This window comes from Amyelois transitella, chromosome 4 (genome assembly GCF_032362555.1).
Source record: "Amyelois transitella isolate CPQ chromosome 4, ilAmyTran1.1, whole genome shotgun sequence".
Lineage (NCBI taxonomy): Eukaryota > Metazoa > Arthropoda > Insecta > Lepidoptera > Pyralidae > Amyelois > Amyelois transitella.
The window spans coordinates 3,227,313-3,242,516 of record NC_083507.1 but is presented as its reverse complement, the minus strand read 5'-3'; the positions used below and the strand labels follow the sequence as shown (position 1 = coordinate 3,242,516).

General features: G+C 36.9%; 1 protein-coding gene across 3 annotated transcripts in view; it reads right to left on the bottom strand.

The window, feature by feature from the left end:
• Positions 1–943: 943 nt before the first annotated feature.
• The window catches only part of LOC106129389 (aquaporin AQPAn.G), a 72,768-nt gene continuing 58,507 nt past the window's right edge, over positions 944–15,204 (bottom strand). For all 3 annotated transcript variants that reach the window (XM_013327936.2, XM_013327938.2, XM_013327937.2), the window contains 5 exons: positions 12,884–13,027; positions 4,922–4,996; positions 4,383–4,520; positions 4,060–4,140; positions 944–1,749 (listed from right to left, as the gene is read on the bottom strand). In XM_013327936.2, coding sequence (XP_013183390.1) covers positions 1,645–1,749; positions 4,060–4,140; positions 4,383–4,520; positions 4,922–4,996; positions 12,884–13,027 — 543 coding nt within the window. In that variant the 3' untranslated portion in view covers positions 944–1,644. The remainder of the gene's footprint in view (positions 1,750–4,059; positions 4,141–4,382; positions 4,521–4,921; positions 4,997–12,883; positions 13,028–15,204) is intronic.

The following is a 15,204-nucleotide window of genomic DNA, read 5'->3' as shown; positions in this document are numbered from 1 at the left end:
TACTCGATAAGGTTCTTTTGGAACATCAAAGATTTATGACAAGTTCAATCTGTATTTTTTTAATTTTTTTCATATTATTACGCACCTCTATATTTTTCCGTCTTCTGGTCGACCTCATAATTCTATGTAATTTAAAGATATATTATACCTATATATTCGAGCGGATCAAACGATTCGGCCGTGACAGCAGGAACCTCGGGTGGCGCACATTAGCGGCTGCGCATGCACAGGTGATGCGCCAGATTGCGCTGGAGTCACGATACGATTACGAAATCTGGATCGGTGAGCAATGTCAGATACCCTATCTTTTATGCCGATGTCACGCTTCTCAAATTTTTCGCAGAAAGGTTACAAATGTAGGTCAAAATAGTTCATTTGTGTTTCCCACACAAGTATCCAAATGGTTCTAGTCTTGTTTATTGCGACTAATCACTTGCCTCTGGTTGCACCTACTTATTTTACATTGAACGTTTTATTTATCCATTTATTTTTTGTTGTAAAAATATAAAGACTGTTGTATTCGTAGCATAAAAGATATTACAGATTTCTATCTGCCTTTGCTTTTTATATATTTTTTCCCAGTTAGTCAAGGTTTTGTTTGAGGTCGGAAAAACCTAATACTCAATCTCTGTCAAGTCTCATCATCCCTACAAAGATGCCATCTCACGTACCAGTTCATTGCCCCACGGACGCTGTCGAGGCTTTTTGTTGCGCAAGACCATTTTTGTGTAAAGGACATTGATCTTGAACAAATTATGATGGTGCAAATTTTTATATAAGTGAGGTACATCAATGACCAGAGTTTGTATTTTTTCTCCCATAATTAATTCCTTAATTTTTTATGGAACTGCATATTTGTCCAATTATTAAGGTACTAATAAAGTAACACAGGCTTGAAATATGGGGTCTGAACGGAAGATGTAAGAAAAATTAAACAAAAGAGTAAATATCTAATAAAATATTTATTTCAAAATAAACACTTGTGAGATATGTTAAAATAATGTCTCTTCTTGTAGGCATTTTCTTCACACACTGAGTATAAAATGTGTTACTTATTTCATACTTCGATAATATAATATAATCTTAAAATAATTTATTCACATCATCATATAAATAAATCTTATAAATAACCCTAAATTAATTAACCTAATATAACTTTTGAAGTCTATCTGAAAAAGTTGAAAGTTGAATGTGTTTTATCTTTTAGTTAGGTAACTAATTTATATAACGAAATAATTGAACAAACCTTTTATCATATAAAACACGATGCAACTTGCTACAGATGATTTCAAACAACAATTTTCCATTCGTTATTATTGGCTTTGGATTATTTCACATTGTCAAGAAAAACAAAGTTAAATATAACAAAAATAAACGCAAAGCGTAAAGCCCATTAATAGACACGTGATGCACTTCTTAGTTCAAAATAGTGTTGTTAAATCGAGATAGTTATCAGCGAGTTACTCAAATCGATTTCACTTCACTCTTAAGCAATTACTTTTACTTTCTATCTGTGGGCTTTACCGCCTTACCCCTCGGGGAATGTTTGTAATAAAATAGGTCTCATAGCGCTTTGAATTCTGGTTATAGAATAGAGTAAAGGCACGCGATGTGATGCTGCGAAGGATCGCTAGACCTGCAGTCTTAGAAGTCGTAGGAGCCGCTCTCGCCAGCTTTACCGATGCGGAAGACGAATCGGTACAGGAGGCCGGCCACCACTCCGCCTACAATGGGGCCTACCCAATACACCTGAAATTAAAATGTAAATTAAATATTTAACAATAACCTATGATTCATACATATTACCTATATTATTAACATCTATATTTATATTCAGTTTTTTGAAAATAAATCCCAATTAATAGGTAGTAAGTAAGTATAAATGCAAAGTATTATTGTTTTCACGCGTTATTTGCACCAATCTTCATAAAAATTTGCGTGCATATAGTTAAGAGTCTATAGAAGGGAATCAAGTACTTTTATCCCGATAACAATTAAAATTCCCGTGGAATTTCCGAAAATCCTGTATCGTTTGTAGGTAGCGCTAACTTCACGCATGATGGCTGCGTTTTATTCGTGTGGGTGAAGCTGCGGGTAATAGGTAATTGAATAAAAATCTCTGAAATGTTATCAAAATCGAATAATTAATTTTTGTACTGGTTATGTTCATTAAAGATACTGTAGACGGCACCTCTATGTAACGTGATGTGGTATATCAGTGGCGAATTAAGTTTTATTTTGGGGTATGTTGATATATGCTGCAGACAAGAGTAAGCTCTTAAATTTAAGAAGATGTGCTGCTGAATGTACTTATTGATAGATGCAAAGATTAAAGTAGGTACTCTAGTAATCGATTCTTCACACTTCAATGGACTATATCCGTAAACAGACATAAGTCACGTAATGTCGTCCTATTCTCGGTGACATTAAATAACACAAGATCAGTTATCATATAATTTATGGGTGTAGAAAGCCATTAATGTTACAAAATACTACCAGTTGAGTTATTTATAGGGATCCCTTATCATAGCGTACCTATACCTAATCCTGATTGAATTCCTGAGTCCGCCGTTATACAAAAGAGAGGGAAAGTGGCACCTTAATACCGTAAAACGATATGGTTCTTCTAACAGCCTTGACGTTCTGGCGGGTATTTTGTGCTAATTGAGCCCTGCTTCCCACTTCCTTTCCAGGGAAGGTTTTTTACACAAATGAAAGGTTGAAAAATGTTGAGTACCTATTTTAACTCCGTCTAAGTTTCGTTTTAGAAAACGGAACTTCACAGTAATCAAATACTCTCCTCTGAGTTGTCCGTCTTTTTTTAATAAACCTGACGAACTCGGATCATAGATACAAAGATAAATTTATCAAATCATTGGTTTGAATCACACTGCCACCAACGCATTCATAATCTACGAGAAATTTTGAGCGATATGATTCAAGGGAGACAGTTACAAATTAGTTTTGCCATGCGGCGCCGAGGGCCACCTCGTAAACAATCTTAGTGTGTGAAAGTGAAATGGCTGGGCTACACGTATGCAATCATTCATCTTCATAACTCAGTCATGTAAATGCACGAGTAGCAAGAGTTACTCTATCGTTATTAATGTGCAGTGAGCATCTCGGCCCGAATCTTAATCGCTGTATGTAACAAAATCGTTACATAAATCGTATCTCCGTAATACTTGACACAAACATCGGCCACGCTTTCTGCAATTTAAGAAAACGGAACAAAAGCAAGAGTAATTGGGAGCTCGGAATACAATAGTAATAGTGCGCATAATGTCGGTTCATGCGCATGCTCATATCATTACAGCATTATAGAAATGCGTGAAGAATGGATTTCGTTAACGGCACGGCATGGATACATATGTGGCACTCTTATTTTGCCGGTTATTTATATTCTATTTAAGGTGTAGTACATTAAGTTATTCAAATTTAAATATCAAACTTCATTTATAATTTAATATCAGGAAAATATAAACTATGATAGACAGATAAAACATTTATTTGACAGTGATACAGACACACAACAAATGTAACAATAACAAAGTTAACATGGTTGGGATGATGCTTTATAGGTATGTACGAAGCGTATACTAATACCTCTATAATGTGTTTCTCGATCTACAGTTGTAGGATTATCTCGAAGTGAAAGTGTAAAACAGAAGATTATAGATCCAGTCAGCATCCGTTCACAACAATTCTACGTATAAATATACGCTAAGCGAATGTCAGGAGGTCGATAGCATGTGATTTGTTTTCGAAACTTCCTTCAATCAGTGTCTCACACGATCCTCTGACCTAAATGTATGTATACAGAAGCTTTAACGTAAAGAGGTAATTTTGAAGCACAATCTACGCATGATGTTAGTCCGTGGCCACCTATATCAAGAAGTGGACTTAGGATCAGTCTTTCAAGGATCTTCCACAGCCCTTGCGGAAATATCGCCGTTTTAATAATAAAATAATTTGAACTATCTATATTATAACAAAGACATGGGAAAGACTTAAAGATGCTAATAAAATAAGTATTAATTTGATTTAGGTAAAACTTACCCAGTGAGAAGCCCAGTCTCCCATTACGAGGGCAGGTCCAAAAGATCGCGCGGGGTTCATACTTGATCCGGAGAATGGAATCTGCGGGAAATAAAGCAACGTAAGCGTGCTTTCATCTGCAAATACTTCATAGGGAATCATTAATTCCTAGCTGATTACAACACGGTAAATACAATTATGGCATGCTAAACTTTGGACACCTTTCTATTTCCCAAGGAAGTCCAGATAATAAGCGTCAAGTAGACTCATAATTGAGATAGACTTCGTAGTAGTGTATACCAATAATTTTATATCATTCCAGCTAAATAAAATAAAGTACTTACACAAGCAGCATGGCAGGCAGTGATGGCGAGCCCGATGGCCAGCGGCGCGGAGCCCTTGATGTCGTTGCGGCGAGCGTCACACACGCCCTGCACCACCAGCACCAGCACGAACGTGATCAGAGCTTCTACTAACAGAGCCTGTGGACAAAGATTTAAAAAAAATAGAGAAAATTCTCCGAACCAGAAAAAAAAATTAAATAATTATTTGAAGTCTGGCACTTTGGGTGGCAAACGCTTATTTGATTTGGTGTCCTGATGTGTTTAAAATGAGCCTCCTAAATTGCATATTTATGTTAAGGCTTCAGTTACGCCTTTGAACTTAATAAAAACAATATCACATATCTATTGCCAGCTTTATGTTCAACAAGAATTTATTTAAGCTGTGAATAAGGTTGTGGTTTACATTACCTAATCATCCAATTAAATATTTTTAGTTTCTAAGGCATATTTTTCACACAGAGCGTTTCACACCCCCTTGTTTTAATCTTCATTGATAGTTTAACGAAAAGTTTAGTTATTTAAAATAAAGAGTTCCTTACCTGGGCATCGGAGACTCCCGCACCTGGCTTGGTCAATCCAAAGCCGTAATTTAAACTCTCTTCGGGTACAGCTAACTGTAACAAAATAAAAGTTAATTCAACGTTCTGTGATTCTACAAAAATACCTACTACCGTTAAATTTAATAAACACAATTACACATTATTGATTAACTTTTATTAATTAGCGAGTCGTTCACGGTACTACGATGTTCCTATGCTTATTTGTTCAGGCGAACTCTTCACACATAATTATGATCGAAATTACATTAACCAAACTTACCTGAGTTTGGTTAATCACTAATTAATGAATTTTCCCGAAGGGCTAGCCAGAGACTGAATTTTTCCACTTGCCTGAATCCCTGCAGGGATAATATAGTTCTTTCGCTTTATCCACATTCACAAGTCTCTTCAACGCAAGCTTTTTATAGGTACCTATATTTGAAATTCGTAGGCATAAAATATACATATCACAGTTTCTAATAATGAACTGGAAGTCTCACTTCACAAGATTTCGTTACGCGATGGACCGTAATCGTGGGAAACAGAACATCCTGACCGTTTGTCTATTCACAGTGCGAAATGTTTTGAATGCAAATAATAGAAAGTGGACGGCTGTAGTAGCCATTATGTTGCAAAATCTAATGATATGTGTATAATTTATAAGGGGTTATGCAAAATAGGAATATCGTTCTAGCTAGACAAACAACTTACACGTCTTTCCCCGCTTTATAAAAACTTTTTACTCTTTATTAAAACAAGTTGGTGAACAAAACAAGGGTGACTTGAAAGCTTCCATTATACTAGTCAACTAATGGAATCATATAAAAGCAGTTACAAGTAGAGTAACAATTAATAAACAATCATAAACTTTTATCCTATTAACTGATGTGCAGAAGAGTTGTTTCGTAAACTCGAAACGCTCTAGAATACACTATCCAAGTATTGGGTAAGTATATGACACGAAGAAGTACCATCAAGTAGGGCAAATTAATTAATCTCTAGACCGCCACGAAGGCCTCCAACAGTGCTCCTATTCGGTCATCACCAGTGTCACGGCGAGCGAGACGGTTGGCAAGTACACTAGTTCCACATAAGGCTGTAGATCACCTGTAGAATGTGAACGAGAAAATTCTACTGCGTAGCAAATAATGGGAAATTCTACACTGTTGGAGGCTATTTGAATATGTAAGTCAATGGCAATAATATTATACGTCTGATAAAACGAACAAAAATTATAACGAAGCTATTAGCTTCGAAATAGTAAATGAGTCAACTCGGCTTTCTTATTGTTGCGTAAACTAATGCTTGTTGATATAAATTAACACCCAAAATAGAAACAATGCCGACTAAAAGGAAGGGGTAGGTACTTACAGGTAATTTTTTGTGAATTTGGCTTGCTGTTAATCTTCTGTCCCCGGGGCACTGTTCCTTGTCTTAGAGGTGAATGAATTGAATAATTATCACACAGCAGTAATCACTTTTGGGTATTTTTGAGTATTTTTAATTTTGTTATGCGCGCGAGATTGCGTGACTTCGATCTTTCTTCGACTACTTTTTGGCGCGACCGCCCGGGAGGGGGTTGCAATCTTGACGTGTAGATGTCACAGGAAGATACTAGATGGCGTTGTAGGTAAGGAAAAGGATTTTAGTCGGTTACCTAACATTTCCCCCCACCGAAATCAACATTGATTTCAAAATGGATAAACACAGAATAAATAATGTTTTGAGTACAATACGAGAACTTACGAGATCAGTGTACCTGTTCGAGATAAAATAGGTATTATCTAGATATAGAATATTTTAAGTGGACTGTATAAATGTGGATATAAATATACTATATATAACTATAAATATTATTTAACTTTATTACTTAACTATATATATATGTATGTATATTGAATGAATTTGAAAATGATAATGTATCTATTCATCCTGCTCTTTTGGGAGAGGACTCAATTTAGTGACAGGGCGCTGCAGTCGCGAATTTTGCGTTCGAACGGTAACAACGCGAACCCTTCCATCAAGTCCGGGATGAATTTTTTCGACACGTCCTAGGCTCCATTGTTGGCATGGAATGTTGTCGTTATGGATCAAAACTAAGTCATCTACGGATAAGTTAGGTGTGTCAACTAGCCATTTTTGTCTTTGCTGCAATGTATGTAGGTATTCACCTTTCCACCGACGCCAAAAATGCAGCGTGGCCTGCTGAATACATTGCCATCGCGTTAAGCGATTAAGAGACGTATTCGAGGAGTCGTAAGTAGGAGTCGACACTAATTGACGACCAACTAAAAAATGTCCTGGGGTCAAGACGTCGAATTCGTTGGGATCGTTTGACAAACTGCACAGAGGCCGCGAGTTTAAAATCGCTTCTATATTAGAAAATAAAGTGCACAGTTCTTCGAACGACAAAGCACGTGTACCAAGTACGCGTTTTAAATGATATTTAGCCGATTTAATTCCGGCTTCAAACATTCCGCCAAAATGACTTCCTGCCGGAGGATTATATTTCCACGTTACCTTCCTGACTGTAAACTTATCAGTTAGTTGATGTTGATTTTTATTGTAGAAGTCAAATAATTCATTGAAATGCTTGCCGGCAGCCACAAAATTTTTACCGTTATCGGAATAGACCGTATGCGGAAGGCCACGTCGACCCGTAAATCGGTCGAATGCAGCCAAGAAGCATTCAGTAGTTAACGCAGAGACTACTTCGAGATGTACTGCTCGCGTTGAGTAACAAACAAAAAGACATAAATACGCCTTTGATATTTTTGCGTTACGTCGAGTTGACTCTTTAATGTAAAATGGACCTCCCATATCGACACCGACTGTGTGAAATGGGTATACATCTTGTAAACGGCATTTAGGTAAAGAACCCATCTTAGGTTGATTAATAGAGGGCCTATTTTTAAAGCATCTAATACATCTTGACAGACGAGACCGTATTATACACCTGGCAGCTACAATCCAATATCTTTGAGCTAGTATATTTTGAAGTGACCTAGGCCCAGTATGTAAATAGACAGTGTGATAATAGTCTATCAAAATATTAGTAAAGTGCGAATTTTTAGGCAAAATCAATGGGTGACGTTGAGTAAATGGCAAGTCTGCTTGTGAAAGTCTACCCCCCACCATGAGGAGACCACGGCTATCTATGAACGGGTCGAGTTTACGTAGACTTTGAGAGCATTGATTGCCTTTCTTTAAAGATTCAATGTCATGTTGAAAATGATTAAGTTGAACTATTTGAATAACTTTATCATGAGATTGATTTAATTCAGCGGTAAGCAAGGCACCTTTTGATCTATTAAGGGAAGAAACTCTAGAATTATTTATGAATCTCAGACACCAAGCAAATACACGCAATAATCGATTAAAATTTGAAATTTTAAGAATTATTGAGTAAAAATCCGTTTTTACGTTGGAACCTTCACTCAGCAATGTATAATTATGTTTGACAGGTTTGAGTTCTAATGGTTCACCTCTAAACTCATCAATTGTCCGCACCGGCCATGTTTGTCGTGGTTCATACAACCAGTGTGGGCCACGGAGCCACTGATCCGCGATCTCAAGTAATTGCGCCGGGGTGGCACCGCGAGAGCACACATCGGCGGGATTATCAGTACCATTGACGTGATACCACTGCAGCTCATATGGATTTTCATTAATTTTAGTAACCCTGTTAGCAATAAAGGTTTTTAACTTGAATGCAGGCGTATTTATCCACGTCAGTGCCACCGAACTGTCGGTGAACGCTAACACCTCATCGATCTGCACGTCTTTAGACAACATAGCCACCACATAGCATAGAACCTTTGACAATAAATGAGCAGCTATCAATTCAAGACGAGGGATTGATACTGTTTTTAAGGGCGAGACCTTAGATTTAGATAACAGTAAACTCACGTTCACATTCCCATGTGCATCCTGACTGCGAATATACACGGTGGCTGCGAATCCAGCCACTGAAGCATCACAAAAACCTACTACTTGAGCTACCGTATGGTGTTTGATAAAAAGATGCCGATTATGTCTCAATTTCGATAACAACGGTATTTGAGATGAAAAGGTTAACCATTCATCAAGTAAAGTCTTAGGGAGAGAATCATCCCATCCTAGTTGCGCGCACCATAGTTTTTGCATAAAATGCTTAGCAAGGAATGTGCATGGCGCAGCGAATCCCAAGGGATCAAATAGCTTAGCTATTTCAGAAAGCACCGAACGTTTCGTGACATTCGTTGTCATCTGTGTAGTACGGAAAGAAAATGCGTCTTCTTCCGGTAACCAATGTAAACCAAGGATTTTAATCGACAAGGTTTTACCATCATCAAATTGAACCGGGGGCTCGAGTTGATCGTTAGGCAGTTTATTGAGTACCTGAACGCTATTACTCGACCATTTACGCAATTCAAATCCGCCCAATTTGAGTAATTCAACAAGCTCCTGCTGAAGTTTCAATGCTTCTTCTACATTATCTACTGACCAAAGGAAATCGTCGACATAAAACCCTTCGCGCAGAGCGCGGGCAGCGTCGGGAAAGCGACTGCCTTCGTCCGCAGCTAACTGTTGCAACGTACGGATCGCCAAAAACGGGCTACTCACTACCCCGTACGTCACTGTGCACAGTTCGTACACCTTTATAGGTTCGCTGGGCGAATCACGCCACAGTATATGCTGAAATTTACGTTGAGATGTATCAATTAATATACAACGGTACATCTTTGAAATGTCACCGCACAATGAAATTTCACGTAATCGAAAACGAATTAATAATTCCACAAGGTCAGCTTGCAGTTTTGGACCTGTGTATAAAACAGAATTTAAAGATTTATCGTTTGTAGTTGGACAGGAGGCGTCAAAAACTACACGAAGTTTTGTACTACTACTGTCAGGCTTGTGAACACAGTGGTGAGGGATTACGTACCCTGACTCCACTTGTGAGACGTCACCGACACAAACCATGTGACCGAGTGAAACGTACTCATCCATGAACTTTTTATACTCTCCTCGCAAAAGAGGTAAACGCGATAATTTTCGTTCTAAATTTTGATATCTTTTCAATGCAATTTGTTTCGAATCACCTAAATCAGCGTTTGGTTTAAACGGGTAACTCACCACGTATCGACCGGTACTATCCCGTTTATGTTCCTTAACAAACATATGTTCGGATATGACGTCTTCCGGGTTTTTAGGTAAGTCACAAGCTAAAGTTTCAGTCTCCCAAAAAGATTGAATTAAGTCATGAACCTCTGCTGAACTAGTAAACATGCAAGTCGACACATTTTGAGTATTATTATTTAATGTCATCTGACCGGTAATCACGTAACCAAACACACTACTTAACGCCAAAGGTAATCCCTGTCGTGACGGATGATATTTACCACCGTCATAAATTAATGGAAATACGTCACTGCCGAGCAGCATATCGATGCGGCTCGGGTAATAAAAGGTAGGGTCAGCTAACACCAAATGTTTATATTCGAATTTTAATTCTTCCGACAAATCGACCGATGGCATATCACCAGAAATTTTTGGAATTACTACCGTTTTAATATTGAAAATGGGGTTGTTGGATATGGTTGGTTTGATTTGACATAAAACCACACCTTGATCACGAACAGCTGTTCCTCCTAAACCCAACAACTGAGTGTTGCACTTTTGACGCGAAAGTCCTAAACGTTGTGCACAATCATTTGTCATAAAACTGGTTTGAGAACCACTGTCGATCACTACACGTACGGGCTGATATTTGCCTAAAACATCAGATACATGAACAACCGCAGTACCTAAAATTACTGTGGACCCAGTAGAACACGTCAATGAAACTTGAGTCCCATGATTATTGTTAACATTATCATAACAAGAACGATCACTATCCGTACTCACTAAATTCATTTTAGAATCAACATGTAACGTGTGATGATGTTTACTTTTGCATACCGTACACGTTATTTTTGACGGACACTCGCTAAGCGCGTGACCTTGACGGAGACAGTTCTCGCACAAGCGGAGTTCCTTTATTTTGTTTACTCGTTGCACCGGTGTCAACGCAATGTATTCGTAACATTTATAAATTGAATGAAAAGGTTTATTGCAATACAAACAGCCTTTGTTTGTAGGCTCAGCCTTAACAGTGGCCGCATTACTAGCCAAACACGTTTTTGTATTGATATTTTTCGTGTTAGGTTTACCACTAGATTTATTTGAAAATGAAGACATAGACAACTTACTAACACCGGGCTTAAAGGTACTTGTACTTGTTGACATTTCTAACATACGGGTTTGATTGTTGACAAAATCGATTAATGTTCTAATAATAGGTATTTCCTTAGAATCAATTTTTTGTTCGAATTCACGTCTAGAAACCGGGTCTAAATTACGAAGTCCGATATAACATAGAATAAATCCCGCTAAATCATTTATTTTCAACAACTCAAGGGCCTGAACACACTCCTGAAATGTTTCCAAAAATGAATTTAATCCGTTTACAGACTCATTAGGCAACGGCTTAAACGCAAACAACTTATCCAAATAACGCGTGGCTATAGCACGTTTGTTTTCGTACCTGTCACATAGACTTGTCCACACGATGGTATAATTATCATTCGATACAGGCAAACTTTTAACGATTTGAAGCGCAGGTCCGCTGACTACTGACAATAGATAATAGAATTTTTCGATATCGCCTATCGCAGTATTTGTATGGATCAAACTCGAAAATGTATCACGAAATGTAACCCAATTCTCTAATTTTCCATCAAAATGCACTAACTCGATTTTAGGTAAACGAGGCTGGGCGCCGCGTTCCGATCCGTTTTTTATTTCACTATGTTTCGACGATTTTGAGCACGATTCATCAAACTTTTGAAGTATTCGTTTTATCTCGAAATAAAGATCATCGAAAGCATGTACTTCTTGATCAGAAATAATATAATTCGGGTCACGTTTCAATTGCAACGCGGTAATTTCATCGACAATTTTTTCAAATATCTCACGCGTGGACTCGAGGTCAGTGACCCGCACGGACAATTTGCTAAGTTCGAAACTATTGTTCTCTACACTTTTAGCTACATCATAATATTGTTGAACACGCCTAAAATATCGTTCTTTTCGACTAATAAGTGTATTAATTTTTATTTCAAGTTCCGACAACGGAGCCATTTTGAATTACGAACGAAAATGGTAGGTAGGTATAACGCGTGCCGCAACACAAAAATACACTAAATTGAGTCGTAAAGATATTAAATATGATAGAAATAGATAAGTATAGATGTATTACTACGTATATAACTATAATATTGCAACAAATAGAACTATTGAATGAATATTTGTGCAAAATATGAGTTGAATAAAACGTAAGTAGGTACCTACAAGGCGTAGGCTAACAAGTGAAATAATGTGTATTTATCTATTTTGATACCCTGTTGAAACGCCAATTACATACGGCTCGAAGAACCAAATTATGTTGCGTAAACTAATGCTTGTTGATATAAATTAACACCCAAAATAGAAACAATGCCGACTAAAAGGAAGGGGTAGGTACTTACAGGTAATTTTTTGTGAATTTGGCTTGCTGTTAATCTTCTGTCCCCGGGGCACTGTTCCTTGTCTTAGAGGTGAATGAATTGAATAATTATCACACAGCAGTAATCACTTTTGGGTATTTTTGAGTATTTTTAATTTTGTTATGCGCGCGAGATTGCGTGACTTCGATCTTTCTTCGACTACTTTTTGGCGCGACCGCCCGGGAGGGGGTTGCAATCTTGACGTGTAGATGTCACAGGAAGATACTAGATGGCGTTGTAGGTAAGGAAAAGGATTTTAGTCGGTTACCTAACACTTATGTACCAACTTTTTTTTTATAAATAGTAACCTGAAATATAATAAGTATTTTATAACATTGAACAATAATAAGGTATCTCTATAAGAAGGTATATCAAGGAAAATAAGAAATGTTACTCGTATGAAGGCGGCTCCTGCGACGGCTCCGAGGGACTGGACCACGATGTAGAACACCGCCTTGAGCAGCTTCACGTCTCCGGACATGAAGAGCCCGCACGTCACCGCCGGGTTGATGTGCCCGCCTGACACGTGTCCGATGGCCTAGAAGCAAACATTACAAATTAATATCAATTTTACTATCTGAACCTCAATTCCATAATCATGAAGTTTGAAGTGGCCTTTCAGTTCTTTCGAGACTGTTAGCTGTGATCACGCGGTGATCGCTTATGCATCGGACTGAATAAGTGAATTCCACAATAGGAAACCGCGTATCAGTCTGCCAACAGGGACCGATGATGATTCTCAGATCGTGAGGAGGTTATAATGCGCCTTGTTGTGACCACAAACCGAGCTAGAAAACCTGGAGCGCAGCTACTGAGGAGAAGGATATAAATTGGGTAGGTCCTTTCATCTTATTCATATACGAGCTTTGAAAGAATCGCACGCAAAAAAATTCAGCTCTGCATTGTCCAGCCTTCTAAAGCTTTCCTCGCAAAATAAGTATAGGTAGTTATAAACTACTTAGTACTTATCCCGAGTAAGTATTTGATTAGTGCAAATATGTACAAAAGCACGAAAAACTGACTAAGATGTTGTGGATAAATCACTGTATTCATTAATACCACGGCCTAATCACGTGTGAATCTTAGAAATTAATAAAGTATTTAAACGCAGGTTGGTATATTAAAGTTAGTAAGCCATTAATTAATGCTGTTGATTCGCGATATCGGGGACCTAAGTCGTCATGCTTATAAATCTCAATTAGCCGGTGCCAAAGCGATATTCTTGTAATTGAATATCTGGCAATCTATGGGAGTGAGGCGAACCAATAATTGCTGTAATTCGTGACTTCGCAGCGTGAGGAGGGTGTGACCACTTGACTCATCCGTTATGCCATAGGTCAAGATTACTTGCTGTTAATAAGACTGCTCTGAATTCGCAAAAACTTTCACGCTATGAGCAGTAAATAACTTTGATTCGGTTAGTACATAAGAAGTATGCAGGGATCGTGGCAGTGGCATGGAAGTGGAAATATGTAGTCACTGACTACCCCTCCAGAGGCATTATTATTTTATGATACCACTAGATTTATTGCTCATCAGTAAATAATGCTTAATTATTATTTTATTTTACATACATATATGCAGGAACATAGGAAAATTATTTGTAGCATAGTATGAGTTCATACTTGGATATTATAATTTATATTGTCGAGCTGTATACTATATTTATTATGTTCACCGACCATAGATTGTTATTATAATATTAAATGATTTAATGCGAAGATCAAATTAATAGCTAATGACATAATTTTAAGATAAGATGGATGACCGTGACATTGGGCATGAGAATCACATGGATTATTATATATCATTTTTATGTTTTTTTTATGAATTGATGGCTAGCTGACTCATGTAAACCTTGATTTTATGGTTTTACATTAACAATTTCCTTTCCAAATTATATTAGATGTAATTATTGATAATATGTTTTAATTAGCTGTGTTATTAATTTAATACGGAAAACAAGTTGTAAATTTGTTTTTTATTTTAAATAGTAAGCAATAAGCACTTATGGATTGTCATTTTCTTTACTTTTCCTTAAGCAACGGAACTACACTGTATTTTAGATATTATTTAAGGAACATTTATGTCGCTTATAAATAATTCAGTATGTACTTATTTGAAAATATTTGGTCCAGCTTATACTGCACCTGGGTAATATAACAGTAATTGATAAATCAACAAACTCGTATGGAATGAAATAAAAACTAGTTCAGCGTTTGATTGCCAGTTCTAATGTGTACTAAACTAACTAAATATAACTTTATCTTATTTTGTCTTTAAAACAAGTACCTAGTAGAAGATATTTAAAAGTGAAAACTTGTAAATGACTTTAAAGTAATTTTGTTTAGTGACTATTAAATTGTTATATACAGCCGTAAGTTTTCTGAATAAAAAAATAAAACTATTATTGGGGTGGAAAAAGAATTAATTTGTTAAAAATAAGTATCGCTTTTATATCAAGTTATGGTCTGGCCTTAGGCCTTATAGAGCTTTGAGACTAACGTCTTAGGTACCCGTATGAAATTAAGATGTGATTCGTGTGTGGGAAGCTTGTATAAAGATTATATATTTGTGGCTGCCTGGAAGAGATTGTAATGCGATAAGGCCGCATTTTGTAAATTACCTTATTATTACTTACTATATGTTAAGGATTAATTTATTGTTATCTACTATTTAATGTGCAATAAAGTATATTCTATCTATATCTACTTG